Here is a 21961-nt window from a genome sequence, read left to right as displayed (position 1 = left end):
ATTGATCAGCCTCTGTTTCTTCTGTTTCCACCAGTAGTTTGTGTGTGTGTGCATGTGTGTCTGTCTCGGGGGGCACGGGGTGGGGTTATCTCCTGCACATATTAACCCATTCTGACCTGAGATCAGATTCATACGAGGTTTCCACTGGACACACACAGGTCTGATGAACCCATTCTGACCTGAGATCAGATTCTAAAAAATATCAGTCGTTCTTCGATTTTTCCAAAAATAGCAGACCTACAAGCTCATAGCGCGCCACTCGGTGGCGCGCTATGAGCTTGTAGATCTGCTATTTTTCAATAGGTAAAGCATAACATGATGCTAACACCAAAATGGGTGCCCGGTCAGAATGGGTTAAAAGGTGATGAAAAAAGCAGTATCAGCTTCAAATGCGTCGCATCAGCAGGGATAGAGGGATGGAGGCTGGAGTGGGCTTAATGCCGCGGCTTTCAATGGGAGGCTTATCGAGAGAGGGGGACAGACACAGACACCTCTTGCTTCCCTTTCTGTGCCATGCGGGGCGGGCCGGGTACGTGTCCCGTCCCATCCCGGGGACTGTTCTGGGACTGGGGGTGTCTCGTGTCACTGGAACGCGAGCAAGCAAGGGCTCCGAGATTTCAGCTCCTCGCCGACCGCAGCGGTTCTCAAAGGCTCCCTTTTCCTGCGCCCGCTAGCTATAGTGGTCCAGGCGCATGCCACATCAATCTAAGCTAAAAAGGGGCGTGACCCAAAATAATTTGCAATAGTAATCGTTCAAGGTTTTTGTATGATCCTTAGGGTTCATCCAAATAACAATTGACATTCACATTTTAATTATGCTTTAGTTTAAGAGGCATGTGACATGTCAAACTAGGGGGTATCCATGATTCTGAATTCATTGCAAGCATTAGTTTTGCACGCAAAACACTCCTTGGGCCACTTGCTCAAATGTGCCCAAATGTGCTGACCTCATCACATTTGTGATGAGTGTTTTTTGTGCAAAACTAATGCTTGAAATGAATTCAGAATCACGAAAACCCCCTAGTTTGACATTACTTAAAGCATAATTCTTTTTTTTTGCCTTATATAAGCATATATTTACCATTATCCAAAATGTATATAAGAATCAAAATGTTATTTGGATGACGATAAGGATCATAAAAAACTATTTATTTTGGGTCAAATCTTAGATTGACTGGCCTAATAGGCTCTAAAATGACCCTTACAAGTAACTCTGACAGTGTACAGATGGAATCAAATGGACCCGACAGTAGAGAACCATTGACCTACAGTACCTGCTGCCTTGACAAGAGCAATGAGACAGGACTTGAAAAAAGAAAAAAGAAAGTGATTGAAAAACGATCTGCCGGCTGAGAGAGAGCAAAATCAGCCGCTGGGATTCAAGGAGCACTGGTTCCATTATGCTCTGACAAAGGCAGACCCATTACTACAACGCCAGCACTAATTGCGTGAGTCTGAGGCATTTCCTGGAACCTTGTTATAGGTGAGAGAAATCAGCCAACAGGCCACCACGACCCGGGTTTCCGAGGCTACCACGACCCCCACCCAGTTAGTCTCAACCAGAGTAATCTAGTAAGAGAGTGCTATCTCAATGGGATAGTTCCAGCCATAGGAGCAATGTTTGGAACTATCACCCCGCTTTGCGGCGAGATCAAAGTGTGTCGCTACTCTCCTACTCTACACTCTGCTCTCAACATCCTATTCAGCTCTCTCTCTCTCTCCCTCTCTCTCTCCTCTTCGGCCTGCAGCCATTTTGAGCCACAATCATCCATTAATTCTGCTGGCCGCAGTGGGAAAGAGAAAAAAAACAAAACACAACACACAATGCAGGACAAATAGTTGGCGCAGAGCCAGACCCTAATCAGATTACTGATCGCTGCGCTAAAAGTGTAGGATCAACGAACAAACGGCCCTACGTCCTAATTGGACCATGAAAGGAATGCACTCTAAAACGCACCAATCGATCAATATTGATATCACTCCAGGAAATGAGGATCCGCCTACGTTTCTAATTGGGGGCCAAAGTGAAAAGGATTCATCATCTCGAGGTTTTCGGGCCCTAAATGAATGTATTGTACACGGGATGGAAGTGAAGCCCATGCAGGTACCAGCTGGCCAAGTCTGTATACCTCCTTCTCCAAAGGAGAGATTTGTGGTGGTGACATTATAGTTGATTGGCATTACGAAATCAACACTGGAATATATATACTGGTGTGCTGTAAATTACAGCACACCATTATATATTCCAAAAAAAGAAATATGTTGATTTCTTCGACTAATACCATGACAAAAAATGTTCGTCATGGTATTACACAAATAAAATCAGCTAATGTCTTCAAGGCCCACCAAAATTAATTCTAGTCGACTAAATCACCTGTAGATTTAGTCGACAAAAAACTTATGATGTTTAGTCGACTAAAACTAGAATAACACTAAAACATTCCAGGTGACAAAAATGTGACCGAAACTAAATGATAACCAACTATTAAAAAGACTATGAGTAAAACTAATATCTAAATTTGCTGTCAAAAACAACACTGGTATATCCTCATTTTTCGACCGCGGTCGAGATCATGGATTTCACAACGCCACGCCAGACTTCCCGGTCCTTCATTGCCATCCCCAGGTCCTGCTTACTGATGTCCTAGTGATGATGACATCAGGGAACGACAGTTTTCTACCTCTGGTCAGGTCTCTGCTTTGAGGCAGGATTCCAGAGAAGAAGGAAATATATACAACCTCCTGATCAGCTCTGTAGCAGTGGCCGGCAAACTGTGTTCTTCTGACTAGTGAAGAAACACCAGTATATCAACCTGATGTTTATTAACTTTTAAGCACGCAATAGTAGTAACAGGTCCTCACCAATCTGAGAATCCATCGGCAAATACAGGAGAAACAGTGCCCTCTTTTCGTTTAGTCAACAGTCTGTCTCAAGAGACTCACTAATGTGCGCATGTAAAAATGGCACCATTTTGGTGTACTCGTTCTTTGTCTCAGACGAGGGCGACAGGAGGGTAGGACAGATCTATGAACATTTGATACAAGCTCAGAGCCTCTGCTATTGTTACTTGTAGGTCTGCTATTATCTGTATCTGTATCAGAATCAGTAAATGCAGGCCCGGATTAACAATGGAATTTAGTGGCGCTTAAGCAGGCCTGCATGAGAGAGGATATTTATGGTTCTAGCAGTGATTCTCAACCTGTTGAATTTCAAGGTTTGACATGAATTAGGCTATACCCGAACGCCCATTTAATGGCATTTCTATCTCTGACACCCCAATTTATATTGTAAAATCAATGTTAATTTAACCCTGCCGTCCCCACTGTGTGTCAGTGACAGCGTCTACCTGTATGTCAGTGTTGAGTCGAGGCATGGACACGGCGCGGCCCTGGTTCTCCAGACCAGAGCCCGGCACTGGCATGGTGGAGCTACTCGCACTGGTTTCTATCTTCCTCATTTCTACCGACTCCTGGACATACAAACACGTGTGCACGCACACACAAACACACACACACACACGGGCGTGCACGTGCACGCATGGCCCAAACACGCATACAAATGAACAAAGCATACATTCACATCACAACACGAAGACGACCAGTTAGTTTGAGATTAAGGCCCCGTTTACACAGCAACGTGTCGCCAGAGAAAACGGCAAAGTCCCGCTACGTTCTCACTATTTATTCAATTGAACACGCTTGCGCATGCCAGGTAGCGGCGACGCACTGCCAGATAGACCAGGCAGGCACGCATGCGTAGTAGAACCACTTCCGCTGTATACCTCCTATCACAAGGCTGTTTGTTTACATCACGGTTTACATTCACCAATGCAGCGGCTCGCTAGTCACTACGTTTGTATTCGTAGGATGAGTCGGGGCGAGGGAACGCTTGATCGATTTGCGGATTCATCGTTTTGCCCGTGTACATGGAGACGCATGCAGGCGGAGCGTTCCAGTCTGGGAGGAGTTTTCACTTTGTTGCGTTTTCAACCCCCGAAAACACTGTCGTCATCTAAACGGACCTCATGCAAACGATACTCTAGTTTTGCCATTTTCTGTGGAAAGCGTTCTGGTGTAAAAGGGACCTATAAACCTAATTTTGAGGAGAACTGTGTTAGTGAGTCAGCCTGGGGAGTGGGTCGGTGGTCTATACCTGAGGGCTGGCGTTGTCAGGGGCGTCCTCCGATGGAACCCTGGAGGGAGGCCGTTTGTTCTTAGGCCTGCTGGGAAGAGGTTCCTTTGCTTTCACCTCCGTCACCCACGACGACGACCCTTTGATGTTGTGTTCGTGGCCTGGCCTGAGGGGCCAACAGCAAACAAAATGATGAATATTATCCATTATCCAAGTAATGTAAGGCCTTATACAGACGGATTTTGTAGAGGCAAGGAGGGAATTAAATAATATTGTTTTGTTCATATACAGGTGTAAGTGTGTCTCAAATATTTATAGCTATTAAGTTTAATAGTACCGAAAGACGCATTGGCGGGGGGGAGGGGGGGGGGTTGGGGAGAAAACAACAACAAAATAACTTTATTAGGACAAAAACAACACTTAAGGAATTGCTAAGACCGAGGAATGAAACCAACAAGAGATCGTGGTCTATCATGGCGTCGCACCGCGGTCTCGACTTGAACCCGCGCACGCAGCAAGGCGGCAAGAACTTACAAAGTGCCTCCGTTGTTGAGGGAGTTGCAGCTGATGTGTCTAGCCTGCAGGGTACTGGGCAGGTGCATGATGTTGGTGGGCTGGGTGGTGGGTAGGTGGAGGGATGGTGGCGGCGGCTGGATGAATTTAGAGTGAGACTTGTTGTTGGATTGGAGTATGCTGGGAGGCTCCACGCTGTTTAGCATCATGGGCAGGTCCTTCTCCTGCATGTGAGTCAGAGGCATCAATGGCTTAAACAGAGCCTGGACCTTGTTGCTCTGTGGAGGGAAGAGATGGATGGAGCAAACATGCTTGAAGACATTCCCAAGGAAGGAGGCAGCAAGCCAGGAATATTGTTGAACCCCGTGGGTCTATTATTATACAGCACTGGTTCCCCCAAAACACAGGGTCAATAATGGGACCCGTTTGTGGGACGCTGGGAACAGTTTCATGGCTTTGTTGTTTCCTACATTTATTTTTTATTATTATTATTTCTAAACATTTAAAAAAAATGCAAAAACAATTCATGAATTAAAAACAAAATTCAATGTTTGTTTTTTTCTCAGTTATTTCATAAAGAAATCAAAGAAAGAAAAAAAACTAAGAAATTCCATACATTTTAAAACAAATAAGAAGTAAACCAAACTAGTGAAAATAGCTGATCTACAAGCACACAACGTGGCGCTTCTCACCGCGTTGTGTGCTTATAGATCAACTATTTTCACTAGTTTGGGTCCCAGGCAAAGATCTATAATCTCTCTTTTTGGGGGTCACAGGCTAAAAGGTTTGGGAAGGACTTCCTTTGCACAGTGGCAGCCGCCCCTGTGGAGACCCGGGGCCACAATATTCACTAATCGTTCTTCCTTTTTTCTAGCAGCCATGCATGGTGGTTGTGTGTGTGTGTGTGTGTGTGTGTGTGTGTGTGTGTGTGTGTGTGGAAGGTGTGCGTTGTTTTTCTTACGTGCATTTGGGTATGTGCCCGGCGAGCATACAGGTTGCACAGCCAGACTGAGATGCCATGACCTACATTTTGCCCGCAGTGCGTGGGGAGTTTCTCCGCCCCACTGGCCAATTTGTTTCTTTAAACAAACTTAGTTAGTTGTGCGTGGGCGTCGAAAATGTAGGCACAAGCACACTCGTAGATCGGCCATTTTCAGTGCAGGACACCCACATGCAACTGTATGTAGATCATACAGTTGTTCCTGCGTGTGTGTGTGTGCAACTGTGCATGCATTCATACAGCAATGCTGTTTCCATACGTGCGTGCATAAAAGTATGCAGGCGATGTAGAGTATGCAACTATGCATGCATGTTTCGATATCGTCTCTGTTGCCTCTGTTTGTGCCGTGTCCTGTGTGTGTGTGTGTGTGTGTGTGTGTGTGTGTGTGTGTGTGTGTGCACACGCATGCACAGTTGTGCGCTCTGTACCTGAGAGCCTGTGCCGCTGTTGTGCTGCTGTTCCTTCTGGATCCGGCGGGCTCGGTTCTGCTTGTAGTAGTCGAAGATCATCAAGGCCGCGTAGACCTTCCCCACCGTCAGCTCGTTGTCTGAGAGGAGAGCCAATGGGGGAAGAGGAGAAGAGGGAATATATAACGTGTGCATATAACACTTTATCTTGGCATAAATGGTTAAGAGTAGAGAGGGCAGGAGAGAAGACAAGGATATAAGGAGGAGAGGAGAGGAGGAAATAAGAGCAGCAGAGATTGAAGAGAGGGAAAGAGAGGTAATTTTGCTGACTCATTCATGCCGCATTCATCTCAATTTGCGCCTCTTAACTCTCCCTCGAGATTTAGCCCAAAGGAAGGAAACCTTACATCCATTCCAAACCATTTAATGTATTTATGGCCCATAATTGAAATAGATTTTCAAGGCAAACAAATGAAACAGTGGAACAATGCAAAGCTGCCTGGAAATGCCACAGACACAGTAATGAGGTGCTAATAGTTTATACAGTCAAATTAGTGGTACATAAATACTACCACAAGGTGGCAGTGGAGGCACAGCTCATGACTGTAAATTAATACATGCTGGTCTTCTCAAATCCACTTATGTGTAGGTAAAATAACAGTCAAACACACACACACACACACACACAGTCACACGCACGCATGCGCGCACACTCACACTCACACATCCTTACATGCAGTAAGTAGTATGCACTGTATATAGCAGATATACAAGCTCATAAGCTTGCTATTCTCACTATTAGCCATTTCCCGAAGTATACAGGTATAGGCTCAATTAAGCGTACAAATGGAACCAACTGGAGCCGTGTGCGTGCGTGCGCGCGTGCGTGCTTGCGTGCGTGCGTGCGTGCGTGCGTGCGTGCGTGCGTGCGTGCGTGCGTGCGTACGTTTGTGTGGTGTCACCAGCAGGTCCATGGTCTTCTGGGAGAGACTAGGCCACACTGTGGACAGCTCCTTCTTCAGCTCGGCATCTGACATTCGCTGGGCCACCATCCCTGTGGAGGACGCATTGCAGTATTGACATACTTTATACTTAGAGTAAAACATTTTAGTACTTTTCCCACCACTGGGGAGAGAGAGAGAGAGTGAGAGAGAGAGAGAGAGAGAGAGAGAGAGAGGGAACAGGACAGAAGCTAGCGGCTGGACCAGGGCTCAGAACTCTGGATTTATTTATGAGAACAACACAAACAATGGCTGCTGTGGCGAGGAGCGAGGAGGAAGAAGACCCTCATTTATACTGCAGAATGCACCGCGCGCACGCACGCGCACACACACACACACACACACACACACACACACACAGTACACACACCTTTATAATGAGCCCAAATGGGACCCATATATTTACTCATTATGAGCTCTAAAGAGACAAGACAAGAAGGCAGCAGCTGGTTGCCTGGTTGGGAATTGCAGGGTGTTAAGAGTGTCACTCATTTTCATAACATATTCTCCTTTCTTCTTTTTTTTTAATTTCATTGTCTTTCCCCATGCACTAGCTGCCCCCTTTTTTTGTTCATTCAATTTCATTTTTCCTTAATTGTTCTCATTAAAAAAATATTTGACTAGAGTCCTGTGAAGCTATAATTATACAATAGTTTACATATTGCATTGGTGTAATTGGAGGAGATACTGCACGTCTCTTGGGGAAACCACCACACAATCAAACTAGATGTATTGTAGTATGGTGGTGGTTGTAAGCCTCTGCCAAACAGATGCCGTTTTTAAACCCAGGAATGCCTACTGAGTGGCAAAAAAACCCAAACCTGAATTAATTCCACAATTTAACCAGTTAGTTCTCAATGTCCGGAGACAATTCACTGCAGTGGCGAATATATCGGCGGTATATACGTATGCCTGGCAGACTCTCTCTACCTGAGGCAGTGTTCATTTCGTTGACTAATATGAAAAAGCATTAGTCGACTACCTTTTTTCACTGAGGAAAACTAAATGGAAACTAAATGAAAACTAAGCTATGATGACTAAAACTAAGACTAAATATAATTGACAATTTCGTCAACAAATAAAAAGTGACTAAAACAGAAATGAAAGCTACTCAAGAGACTATGACTGAAACTAAAATAAAAATGTGCTGTCAAAAACAACACTGACCTGAGGCCAGCTTGATCTCCAGAGCGGTGCGGATCAGCGCCATCAGCGTGGAGGTGAAGTGGACCGTGTTGTCATCGGCGATGGGCATGTTCATCTTCACAAGCCGCTGAGGAGAGGAGAGGGAGGGGGGGCCGGACGGACGGGTTAGATCACTTTATAGCAGAAAGAAAACAACAGCCCGATCCCAAATCCCCAAGTCAAGGCAGAGAAATCAATCTGTGTACTGAAAGAATGTATATATATATATTTTTTAGTAGTAGTAGTACCAAATCTGTCTGACATGCACATAGTCAACTTATGATCTTTTATCCTATGTTGTACCATGTTTTCCTGTGGCAAAAATAATCAATCTCCAAGCTCATCATTACGCGTCACATTGCGACTCGTCGTGAGTGTGTAGATTTTCCGGCCTAAAAAAAGACACCATGCCCAAAATAGGGACAGGGGCCAGGTTCAGGAAGTAGGTCAACCTTGGTTCTCAAAAATGAACCCATTTAGGCCCGACGTCGAAATGAAAAGAAAACGTTTTATAAATCATGACAATTTTCTGAAAGATTTGAGGCACATTTTAAGGATTTTTTCAAAAATAGCAGACCTACAAGTTCATAGTGCGCCACTCTGTGGCGCGCTATGAGCTTGTAGATCTGCTATTTTTCAATAGCTAAATTATAATGTCTGTAACCACCAAAAGGGGTTCCCGCTCAAAATGGGGCTTCATGGTTTGGCTAAATAGGTGTAAAAAAGTAAAGAATTATCAACATTCTTGACAGCACACAAAAAGCTTTCCCGGAGACCAACACAGAGAGGAAGAGACAAGAGAGAGACAAAACTAGACATTCACATTCACCGCTAGATTTTACAGTATGCACTATATGCTGCAAGTCAAAAGTACACTGATGCAAGACTGACATTGATCGAAAAAAATGGTGAAGAAGAAGAAGGCGTGTAACGCATAACCATGGAGGTGCCGTCAACAATCGCAGGAGCTCGACTCTGTGGTTGCCATTTCCTATAGCAAAATGATCAACTTGGGTTTGGGAGAACTTGACGCGCAATTAAACTTTGGTAGAGGCGTGGCTCGTGCAGTTATAGTAGTCACCTTGCCCCGATGCAACTCCAAATAGTGGCTGCATACATTCAATAGTTGCTCCGCTGTTTAGAAATTGAGCATCCAAAATGGTCTATTACATCTCATGGTAAAAATACGGTAGGTGTCAAAGTCTCACTTTTTGCACCTGTCAATATAACATTACTAAAACCCTGTTCCTTTTAAATTAAATTTTTTTGGTTACACATATAAGTGGATTTGGATCTGGATCTTCTTCCTAATTCAATTAGTAAAATCAACATGAAAGAGTTGACATTTTAATTGGAAATAATAAATAACACAATAGCCTATACTGCGTGTTCTAATGTTCCCCCATGGCAGAATTTTGTCCAATGGATGAACTATTGGATATATCTCTGTGACATTTGGAGTTACATCGTGGCACGGTAAGTGTACATCCAAACCTCTACCAAAGTAGAATTGTGCGTCTCTGGTGGCAGCTATCAATGAGGACAAACACTTCCATTCCACCAAACCTGTGCAGCTTTAGCAAGAGGACCTGGTATAGCTCTAATGGTGTGTGTGTGTGTGTGTGTGTGTGTGTGTGTGTGTGTGTGTGTGTGTGTGTGTGTGTGTACATGTGTGTGTGTGTGTGTGTGTGTGTGTTGCTTTAGAGTTGAGCTCCCCTGAACACAAAAAGCATTCACCTACATGTACTATCAGTCGCAGTGCAAAAGTAAGTCAGACCCAAGTCAGAATGAGACAGGGAGGGAGATGCTGAGATGCACACACACACACAAGATGCACGCACGCAAGCACACACGCACGCACGCACACACAATGAATATTCAATCGTAGACAAAGATGCACACGCAAACAGTCTCACTCACTCACGCAGGTTCATCATGTTCTGTAGGCGCACGCACATGCATGAGCACACTCACGTACACATGCATGCGCATGTGCACGCACACACACACACACACACACACACACACACACACACAGTCAGTCAAACCAATGAATAGACAGATGACAGAAAAGATGGAAGAAAATGGGATACAGCAAAGACTGTACAAGACTCACAAGAGTATAAAAGCGTAAATCTCCCACAAATAAAGCAACAGAAACCACACACACACACACACACACACACACACACACACACACACACACACACACACACACACACACACACTGCTCCACAGACTGCCTACTGTACATCACTTTCACTTAGTTTTAGTCGCATTTTAGTCACCCGGAATGTTTTAGTGTTCTAGTTTTAGTTGACTAAATGTCATAAGATTGAAAATAGCCGACGCATTGTGAGCTTGTGTATCTGCTATTTTCAGCATGCAAAAAAGTGTAAAATGACTTATACTGGATCTCTTGTCCACTCGTCCCTTCCTAATATTTTAGCCTAGTTTTTATTTGTTTGAAATTGTCAGTTTATGACTTACTTTAAGTTATCATAGCTTAGTAGTCGACGAACATTTTTGTCTTAGTTTTAGTCGACAAAAACAACACTGGTTCTAGCTTAAGACTATGATGTAATATTAGTTATAGAGCTTCGCAGTCCCACCCCTGCGAGGGCACTGGAAGAGATTTTTTTGTGAAATCGGCTGTTGGCTTTGTCTGAGGCTTACAGGTCTTTAAATACATACTTTTTGAAACGTCTATGGGAAAAATGAATGGGGGAATTCTCTACTGGTGGCCTCGTTGTTCTGAAAGGGGGTGGGACTGCGATATGCCTATTATGGTATGTTTAAACTACATAACTTAGGTTCATAATATGGCCATTGCTGCCCTACACTGGCTTAGCTTAGCTTAGCTAGCTATAGCTTGCTCTTAAAACCAAGCAGCATCGACAAAGAAGAGGCGTAAATAAGGGGCTACACCAAAAATATCGAGAGCAACTTTAGCAAATCAAATCGAAGAAACACGGAAGGGAACAACTGGCAGGGCAACAGAGAGACACTGGCTGGAGGTCAAGCCAACGAGGAGGGTTACAGGTTGTCGAGCAGAGAGGAGAAGAGGGCAGGGGAGGGTCGGGAGGTGGGCGCAGGGGGGGTGTGGATCTACCTTGTAGGCGACTCTTGGTGGACATTTCTTTCCCAAACCTAAGGGTGGGGACATGTGGAGCAGCATCTCATACATATCGAGGTACTTGATACGGCCACTTTACAAAGAAGATAGAAAAGAAATAATAAAAGAGAAAAAAAAGAGAGAAGGATGGGGGGAGTTGGAGAAAGACGACAGTGAGAAAGAGGGAGGGGGTGGGGGGAGAAAAATCAACAAGGAGGATGACAAAGCAATAAAAAAAATACAATACAAATAAACAAACAAACAAACAAACAAACAAGAAATCGTTATTTAGATTTCCTGGAGGAGGGGTGAGATGAGTAATGGATGCCATCCATGGGCAGCCCAGGGCGCCGGGGATGCATCGCTATGGTAGACACTCAGGATCCCTGAGGAGTATAGAGAGAGAGACACTCGATGGCATGGTAGAGAGGAGTGAGATCTGTGGAGGTGGATTTGGGTGTGTTTCGAGAGGGACTCGAAACACACGTGAACGATGAGGGATCAGAGAATGACAGCATGGGAACTGTGGGGGATGTCTGCCTCGGCATGCTTTGCAGATATCCCGCTGGTGGTGTGTGCACTGCCAGGTGCCACGGAGACAAAGCTTTCAAACGCCAGCCCTTTGCATGTATGGCGTCTTTCGTTTCTTTACTATACTGTATAGCCTTCCTTTCTTTGACATTTGCACGCTCCCATGAGGGGAAAAGGGAGCCCCGCGACGAGGCCCATTCAGATGGTTTTCTAGATCTGAACAGAAATGGATCGCTTGCCTGTTTTTTTTTCATCGTCACGACTAAACATTTGGGGTTTGGAATGTTTAACCCATTTTGGGCGGGAACCCATATTTTGGTGTTAGCATTATGCTATGCTTTAGCTATTGAAAAATAGCAGATCTACAAGCTCGTAGGGCGCCACTCGGTGGCGCGTTATGAGCTTGTAGATCTGCTATTTTTGAAAAATCGAAAACTGTCATTTTCAAAACAGACATATTTAGAATCTGATCTCAGGTCAAAATGGGTTAATCCGATTGAACATTGAAAAGGGGAGCAGATTGTTTTCAGCCCATCCATCCACCATACAGGAGGAGAGATGGGTGCAGAAAGTATAGGCGTTAGAACTTGACGGGCGGGCATGGTGGGCAGCCAATGCCGTGGCTTTGAGAGCTTTGTTTCCACTCTGGCGTTCGGCAAACCAAAAGCCAATCAGTACTGGTGGTGAGAGGGGCGGGTGCTAGAAGTGTGTAAGGCGAGTTCATTGGTGCACAGCCATTCAAGTAAAAAAAAAAAAAGAAAAAAAAAAAGTATCTTGGCATAGAGAGAGAGGTACACAAAGCACCCTAAAGTGACGGAGGAGGAGGTGTCTGGTGGTTTGCAAACCTTGTATGCTACCCTATTAGGGCAGTTCTTCCCTAAGCCAAGGGGGGGCGAGATAATGCGTAACAAATTGTACATATCCTTATAGACAATCCGTCCGCTGTGAAAGAAGAACAAGCAGATATACATAAACACACACAGTATAAACAGTTCAGGACAGCTTCAAAGAGAGAGAATAATTCATCATTAGTTGGGGTGGGGGTGGGTGGGTGGGGGATGGGGGGGTGGGGTTAGGCTGACTTTTTCAAATCAAGACTGTGTGAGTGAGCCTTTCCCAGGACATGATGAGAGTCAGACCGAGAGGAGGGGGACACAGGTCGTCTAATTTCTATGGTAATGTCTGACTGGGTGGGAGGGGGGAGGGGCAGGGACGTGCACACATAGACATCAAAGGGGGCTTCAGCCCCTGCCCTTTTACCTGTCTGTAAAACAACTGCCCTCTCCAGACCACGGATGCAGCATTTACTGTGGTGAAAGAAATGCAAATGCCTCTCCTTTCCATGAGTCTCCTGAACTTGAACACAGCATTTTGCGTTGAACAAATTTGTTTAGATATCCATGTCGTTACACCGCATCTCCACTAGCGTGATGGGTTGCGCCCCGAAAATAGCTGATCTACAAGCTCTCAACGTGTCGCAGTGCGGCACGTTGTGAGCTTGTAGATCTGCTATTTTTGTTACGGGATTACGGGATTTAAGCCCCTGCCCCTCTAAGGCTCTCTGCACGTCCCTGGGGAGGGGGGGAAGGGTGAGGACACACACACACACACACACACACACACACACACACATACCACGCTGCAGGGTCGTACTCAGCCCAAACCCGGATGAACTCATCCAGGTGATGAGGTCCCAGGATGGACGAGTCCCTGGTCAGGTACTCAAAGTTATCCATGATGACGGCCACAAACAGGTTCAGCATCTGGAACAGACACGCAAGTATGAACACACGCACGCACGCACACGCACAAACACACAAACACAAACACGTGCACGCACGCACGCATCACATCTTGCTCGGAAAATGTGGGCAAAGGAGACTTATTTAGGGTCCTATTTTCGTCAGTGCCTTACCCCTTTATCCCTAAACTTCTTTGCCTTTTTCACTGTTTTGAAAATCATTTTTTTAATAGTTCAAATAGCTGATCTACAAGCTCACAACGTGTCAATGTAGATTGGCTATTTTAACTATTTTAAAATGTTGTCCAATATAGTAAAAAATGGTGGGCGAGAGCCACGAGATATAGGGCTCTAGATTTGCAGTGCTTTTAGCCTTACCCCTTATCGCTAAACTTCTTTGCTTTATTTATTTTTTACTATTTTGAAAAACATTTTAAAATCTATATTGACATGTTGTGAGCTTGTTTGGGCATAGTTTAGGGATTAGGGTTAGGGAACATAGTTTAGGGATAAGGGTTAGGGAACTGGCGAAAATAGGGCCCGTAAAGGTTTCATGACATTAATTTTCATTAATTTTTATTTCTCGTTTTACTTTTAGGTTTTATGACCTCAATTACACCCAAAAACCTGAACTTTGAACATTCAGTAGATCTTCTGTGGTCTGGAGTTTTCTCTGGGGTTTGGAAGCCTTTTGGGCTGCAACAGGCAAAACAGTGAAAACAGTGACTTGTTTGAGCCAGAAAACCCCAGACCACAGAAAATCTACTGAATGTTAAAAGTTCAGGTTTTTTGGGTGCAATTGAGCTCTTTTTTTAATGTCACACTCCCTTTAATACCAGAAAACGTCTGACACATGCTGTCAGAGATAATTAATTAATTGCTCCTCTGGGACAAAAAGGTTTACCATCTCTGAATTTAAATGTATTTTCAACAGCATCGATTTAACTTCACTATCACAGCCAGTTGAATCTATACTGTACAAAGATGATGTGACCGCTTGAATGACGTAAACGCAGCCGCGCAAGCAACGCAAGTTCATTCAGGGAATTGGGCTGCATCTCAAGTTCTCACCCTGCTCTGTCCTACAGTAGCTCCTGGAGCCTCACTCCAACTGGGACTAGAAGTCGGTGCGCCATTTTGCCACTTGTGTCAAGGATTTAATAGAGCACCGAAGTCTGACGTAATGTGCGCATCCTACCTGGGTCACGCCCCCCCCCCCATTCTAAATTCCCATAAATGTATTTAATATCGCAGCATATAGTGTATGAACTGCATTCCAGGCCGCCGGGACAATTGGTTTATCTTTGGACCACAATTCTTATATGAAGATGATTCTCAGATGACCCAATGTTATTTTCAATAGAGAAAAGAAAAACGTCCGTGACCCAGAGGTGATGAGCGAGTGATGTCAAGACTTCGCTACCCTATAGGGGCTTGACACACAGGCTCAGCTGATTGGTCCACTCTTTAGCAAGCAAACCAATCACCTTTCACATGTCCTAAAATGTCATGTAGTGCATCCTATATAGTGATGCTTGCTCTCTCTCTGCTCTCATGCTGCTGATCTGTGTGACGTGAGAGTGAGATTAGCGGGTTCGGATGTTATCAGATGAATTAATCACTGTGGCGTCATCAGCCCTCATCAAGACCAAAATGTGCAATGGAGCCTGTATATGGACCTTTCCACATACTGACGTTGTTGTCAGACAAATTGCCCCACGTTGCGTTTGGCGCACTGTCCGACTACGAACTCTATTACTAACCCTTAACCAGAAACCTAACCAGCTCCTACCTCAGACATTGGAGAAAAGTCTACCCAGAAACCTAACTCTAACCATAACCTCAGTCTTCACCGGTCACGTAAGTAATCATAAAGCGTAGTTGTTGTATATTTATACAGTTTCACCACAATGTTTTCGCATCAGCGGCAGTCATTTCACATTCGCATTTCCTAGTCGCCTGCTAAGTATGTATGTGGAAATGTCCATTATTGCCTCCATTGCATGGTCTTGATAAGAACATACTGCTGATGATCGGTTGATAACATTCGAAGCAGGTGGTCAGATCCACCCGTTTAGATCTGTCCAATCATGATTCTGCAGCAGCAGCAGCCGCGAGTCATGAAAGCAGCCAGACTTAAAAAAAACTAAAAACGATTGCCCTTACTCTGCTAGGTACGAAGCTTCCACCGGCCATGTATACCTAGCAGAAGCTGCATGGGAAAGGACTTGTTTTTAATACTATATAATAGAATGGGTTACCTGTCGTCCATAAAGAGCTGCTGGACCTGACCATCCATTAGTTGAGTTGGAACAGCTTCCATTGACAGTATAGTTTTTATTTGTACTTGTTTTACTTGTCTCTACATTAACATTGTATGAATGTATTTTATATTGATTTCAGTTTCCTGTGTGTCTCTGTTACCCCCCCCCCCCACACACACACACACACACAAAACAACAACAACAACAACAACAACAACAACGACGCATGGCACTCAAAGAACAAACATGGGTAATAAGCTAAAAACTAAAATAAATGGTTTTATCCTTTTGATAGATTATGTACAAATATAGGCTACATAATGGTGTTTTAAATGTGTTTTTTATATCATCATCACGATCAAAATGATCATCAAATTCATCATAATCATCATCATCATTAATAAACCACTTTCAACCTGGCATCCCTACTTAAATTTGGGCATGTCATTATCGGCAAAACAATGTGAGAAAAGTTGTCAACATTTTCAAAGCTAACAAAAATAGCCTGCAAGCTCACATAATGCGTTGCGACGCAGATCGGCTATTTTATCTATTTCTTAAGTATAAAAGTGTTAGTTAATAAACGTATGATACTAATACTAGTAGGTGAGTTGTCCTAAATGTCCTGACTGAGCTGTATATCAAACTGCACAAAGTTGTCACTGACCAGGAAGGAGCAGAGGAAGATGAAGCTGACGAAGTAGAAGTATGCGAAGTCGCTGCCACACTCCTTCCCCGCGGTGCCCGAGCGCTCGTCACACGCCCGCCGACTCAGGCACGCCAGCATGATCTCATGCCACGCCTCACCTGTGGCGCTCCTGAACCGCCAACAGATAAATGGACAGACAGACAGAGACAAACGGACAGACAGAGAGACAAAGTGATACTTTTTGGGTTAACCCATTTTCACCCGAGGACGATTCTACAAATTTCTTCTAAAACCTGCCAGTTTTCTGAAAAACCATTAAACCAATGTTTCTATATCAGCGGTTCTCAAACTATTTCATGTCATGGAGCCCCAGAATTATAGGCTATCCAATTGGACGCCGACCCTGAAAAAATGTTGTTCTTTGGCTCTTCAAAACAAGGGTTGCATGATAAAACATTGGCAATGCGCGATATAGATAAATTAATCCTGGCGGTCAAACGGAAAACGTTCGCTCTGAAAGAATATATATATTCAAAGATTTGCGCAACATTTTCACGATTTTTCTAAAATAGCAGATCTACAAGCCCGTAGCGTGGCACTATTTTTCAAATCTCACTTCATGCACCCTAAGAAGACTACTGTACCATACAGTGTAGCAGTGGAACATCTCCCGTGGCCAGCGGAGGCTGGGGGAGATGTTCAGACGTTGTGATACCTTGTTCTCTATTCCTGTTACAAATCAGCATCCTAGCTGCTCCCCAGAGGGCTCATCAAACACACATGCTGTGTGCTTCATCGACTGACTGACTGACTGACTGACTGCAACCTGACTGACTGCAAACTGTCTGACTGACTGCAACCTGTCTGTCTGACTGACTGCAACCTGACTGACTGACTGACTGACTGACTGCAACCTGTCTGTCTGACTGACTGACTGACTGCAACCTGTCTGTCTGACTGACTGCAACCTGTCTGTCTGACTGACTGCAAACTGTCTGTCTGTCTGCAACCTGACTGACTGACTGACTGACTGCAACCTGTCTGTCTGACTGCAACCTGTCTGTCTGATTGACTGCAAACTGTCTGTCTGTCTGACTGACTGCAACCTGTCTGTCTGTCTGACTGACTGCAACCTGACTGACTGACTGCAAACTGTCTGTCTGACTGCAACCTGACTGACTGACTGACTGACTGACTGCAACCTGTCTGTCTGACTACAACCTGACTGACTGAAACCCGTCTGTCTGTCTGTCTGACTGCAACCTGACTGACTGACTGACTTCCACCTGGCTGGCTGACTGAATGGTGTGTGTATATGCGCACGTTCGTGCATGTGTCATTTTCTGCACTCCTTACTGCTAACTAGCTAACTACATAATTCAGCGGGATCATAAAATATGAAACGGAATCACAGCTGGATATCAGTGGTCCAGGAAAATTACTTTTCCATAGAGCAGTGCTTCTGAGCCATTTCCATGTCCAATTCCACCCCAGAATTGATGCATAATTACAGTGAGCCGTAGAGTACCACACCCCCTCATTAGAGAAGATCTTAGATTTGATTAATTACATAAACTACAAATTATATAGAGTAATGAAATTAACCACTTTCAGTCAACGTGCCATCCATATTTCATTCACAACACATCGCATCTCGACGTGTTAAGAGCTTGCAGCTCAGCTATTTTTGCATTTCTTCTTTTTCAAATAGTACGTAAGTGATTAAACTAGAGTTAGGTAGGTATAACTGAGGTAACTCTACTTTGATTTTACAATATAAATTGGGGTCTCAGAGATAGAAATGCCATTAGATGGGGGTCCGTAGCCTAATGTATGTCAAACTGGGGGTCCTTGAAATTAAACGGGCTGAGAATCACAGCTAGAGCCGCGAAAATCTTCTCTTATGGGGGTCCCTGGCATGTCTTTTCAAATGGGGGTCCATGGGCTCATTAGTGTCAATTTGGGGGTTCTTAATTTACATGAAAAGGTTTGGGAACCACTGACTTAGACATGCAATCCGGTAGATTTAACATTGGTGCCTTTCAGTTTCAGTTGCCTCAAGCAAATCCGCTCGAATGGAAGGCACGACAGAGGCTACAATAATTAATTCATTAATAATAGCTGGCTACAGAAGTGCTAATAGGCTGACGCAATTTGAGCTGGCGTCAAAGACATCGTGATCTTAGACGTTAGATCGTACGTCATATACAATACACCACGTATGGGCATAGATAATACGGAATCTACGTGAACGTAGAGACAACAGCGGGATTATGTAGACGACATCTCAGCAATGGGATATAAGCTAATAACCTAATAGTTATCTGCTGAACGTCTTTGAAGAACTGTCTAACCTGGCGCTTGTCTATTAACTTGTCATGCTCCCAGTATGTAAGGACTTTTTTAGAAGATATAGCAGAGGTTTGTAGATCTGCTGTTTCCAGTGCACCACACCCACGCACGTGCAACTACTGAGTATAACTCAGGCTTGTTCAGCAGTGCTCCCTGATGGGAATTCCGCTGTGCTACTTACTTTGACACGATATACTTCACTGGAGAATAGAAGATAAGGGGAAGGCAATGGAGCCCAGTTCCCAGCTCAAATGAACTGGGAATTGTCTTTTGCCCTGCAATAATCACTGTCATTAGCCTGTTCTGTCTGACAAAAATCACAGCATACCGTATACTCTAGTGAGTTGTGTGCATAAGTATGAGTGCATGTCTGTGGGAGTGTATAGAGGTGAATGTGTATTCATGTGTAGTTCATGCGTAAGCATATGTATACTAGAAGCACGTGTGTGTGTGTGTGCGTGCGTGCCGTGCACACACTTGTTTGCGTGCGTGCATGTGTGTGTGTAATGGCGTCTCAGTTGTTTTTATGGTTTCAAAAGATGTGTAGTGTTAAGGGCGTTTCAGACAGCTAGAAATACATTTTCAGTGAGAGTCGAGCGGGCAGGTGGGGGCGCGGCACATCTGGCACTCTCGTAAAACTGTCGAATAGCTGGATCGTGGTCAACTTTTTTCTCTGTGACGTACAAGGATCATCTGCCATTTACTGGCGGCGTGATTGTTCCGCTGAGCCAAGCGAGAACAGGTTGGAGTTAAGGGTTATAGGATTAGGCATTTAGAGGTTAGGTTTAGGGCATTATGGTCCGAGTTATGCCTGATTTACACTTAGTTGGGTAACAATATTGAGCATAAAAATCTACAAGGTGAATAAGAAGTAGGCCGGGAGTGGCTTATTTACGTTATCAGCCGGTAACACGCAGACGCAGGAGTCCGTTACAATGCAGTAGACCAGTGTTTCCCAAAATTATACTCATTAGCCTGCGGACCCACGTTTGAAAATATATGACAAGGACCCTCACAAGAGAAGATGTTTTTTCTATTTTATGGTTCTAGCAGTGATTTCCAACCATTTTCATTTCAAGGGCCCTCAGTTTGACCTGAATTAGGCTATGGTCCCCTATTTAATGGCATTTCTATCTCTGAGACCCCCATTTATAATGTAAAATCAATGTTAATTTAACTCTTTGAGTTACAAGACCCATAAGGGTCCATTTGGTTCCTAACTATCACTTAGCTGGGGACCCCCTGGAACTCCCTCAAGGACCCCTATAGGGGTCCCCGGACCCCACTTTGGGAACCACTGCGATAGACCCCATGGACATGGAGTTTGTCCCTACTGTTACAATGCTTACAAACTACTCATATACACTGAGTTGGCGGTGCCCGGGATCGAACCCATGAACTTGTGGTTCAAAGGCGAGAGGCACTGAGATACCCTACTGAGCTACACTAGCTCAAATGAATGGTAAACCGTATAGTAAACTATTGCGTACCTGAACAGCAGCATGAGGGCCTGGAAGAACGTGCGGAAGTTGTTGTGGTGATTGATATCCGTGTCCTCGTCAAGTTCGATGTTTCCGAACACCTGAGGGACGAGAACATGAAGGGATGAGAGACAGAGAGGAAAGCGGGATATTTATTGTCTGATTAAATCATTTCAGTCCAAAATGTTGCATAATATTTGTGGCAGATTTAGTATAATTGTATAATTGATTGTCTTTGTTTAAAAAAAAAAAAAAGCTTTATATTCGTATTTTAGTAGTCCTACTACCACATGGTAATCATTGCAGTAGAGTGTTTGTTCAGTAACAGGGGTCTCTCCATCTCTACAGCCCTTCAGTAAAAAACAAAATACAACCGGGATACCAGTTTTGTCCAATCAGATGATAGAAGCCCATGAACATAATTCACCAGCTTTGGTCACAGCTACAGTAACATTTCAATTTCAATTTTCAAAATGTATCCTGTATATGTGTGAGTTCCCTCACCTGACATGAATATTCATTTTCTGTTTACTAAAGGGCTGGAGAGACAGACATGTGTTACTGAACAAACACTATAGCAATGATTGCTATGGGGATATAGAGCTAATTAAACACTTACATGTATTTAAACAAACAGCTTTAAAGATGGCAGGTGTAAAATGCAGAGGATACAATATGTAAATATACTGAGTCAGGTGATGGTTTTAAGAGACTCCTAAAGGCACATTTATTTCGTAAACATTTTTCCCATGTACCCATGCTTACCTGATTCACTTTTACAGCCTTATGTTTTTGTTCTGCTTTGACTGTTTTTGTTCTGCTCATTGCATTACTGTATTATATTTTTACACGTTTGTGCTATGTGTTCCCTGTTTTTAACTTGTTCCGATTGTTTATACTGTGCCCCCCACCCCCCCATTCAGGAGCATTCAGTGATTTGGGTGATTTGGAAAAAAAGCCCCGGTCCTCTCCGGTATCAAGATGTGCACATGCATGCACTACAGTGGGGGGACACGCGACAGGCCAACAGCACACACACCAAGGCCCACCCCCGCTCGATCGTGATTGGCGGAAGGCCCCTCTCGATCCTGATTGGATGAAGGCTGGGCCACCCAGCCAAAAACGAAACCTATGGTTTTTTGACCCCCAGGGGTTAACTGGGGACAGGGAGGAACTCCTTATATGGTCAGCACACTCTATAGTAGGGAGGATTATCACAACAAAACAAAAAAATAAGTGATATTTGAATTAAGTGAAATCACTGAATATACCTTTACACTAAAGTCAAACATTTGTGTCTACCTTTCCCCCCCACTGACAGTTTGCAGCACAACATCTTCCCACAGTAAATACGGTGCGCGCCACCGTGCGGTGACATCATCACATCACCCACCTGCATCCCGATGATGGCATAAATGAAGAACAGCATAGCAATCAGCAGGCAGACGTAGGGCAGAGCCTGGAGCGGGAAAACAAACCAAAACACTGTGAATTATTCATGCAGTCGCAGCGACTCCAGGTGTTATGTGCCTGCGCAGCCAAATGTGTGTGTGTGTGTGTGTGTGTGTGTGTGTGTGTGTGTGTGTGTGT

General features: G+C 44.3%; 1 protein-coding gene across 1 annotated transcript in view; it reads right to left on the bottom strand.

Annotated features, from left to right (window-relative positions):
• cacna1ba (calcium channel, voltage-dependent, N type, alpha 1B subunit, a) overlaps nt 1-21961 on the bottom strand; it is a gene marked incomplete at both ends in the record, with an annotated part of 151419 nt that overhangs the window by 7136 nt on the left and 122322 nt on the right. The window contains 11 exons of the mRNA XM_080765801.1: nt 3348-3470; nt 4154-4298; nt 4667-4923; nt 6074-6192; nt 6999-7106; nt 8221-8326; nt 11351-11447; nt 13520-13647; nt 16557-16707; nt 20381-20472; nt 21765-21830. Coding sequence (XP_080621927.1) covers nt 3348-3470; nt 4154-4298; nt 4667-4923; nt 6074-6192; nt 6999-7106; nt 8221-8326; nt 11351-11447; nt 13520-13647; nt 16557-16707; nt 20381-20472; nt 21765-21830 — 1392 coding nt within the window. The remainder of the gene's footprint in view (nt 1-3347; nt 3471-4153; nt 4299-4666; nt 4924-6073; nt 6193-6998; nt 7107-8220; nt 8327-11350; nt 11448-13519; nt 13648-16556; nt 16708-20380; nt 20473-21764; nt 21831-21961) is intronic.

Source organism: Protomyctophum bolini (genome assembly GCF_963924005.1).
Source record: "Protomyctophum bolini genome assembly, chromosome: 6".
NCBI classification, from domain to species: Eukaryota; Metazoa; Chordata; class Actinopteri; order Myctophiformes; family Myctophidae; genus Protomyctophum; species Protomyctophum bolini.
Note: the sequence above shows the minus strand (reverse complement) of the source record. Positions and strands in the feature narration are given on the sequence as shown.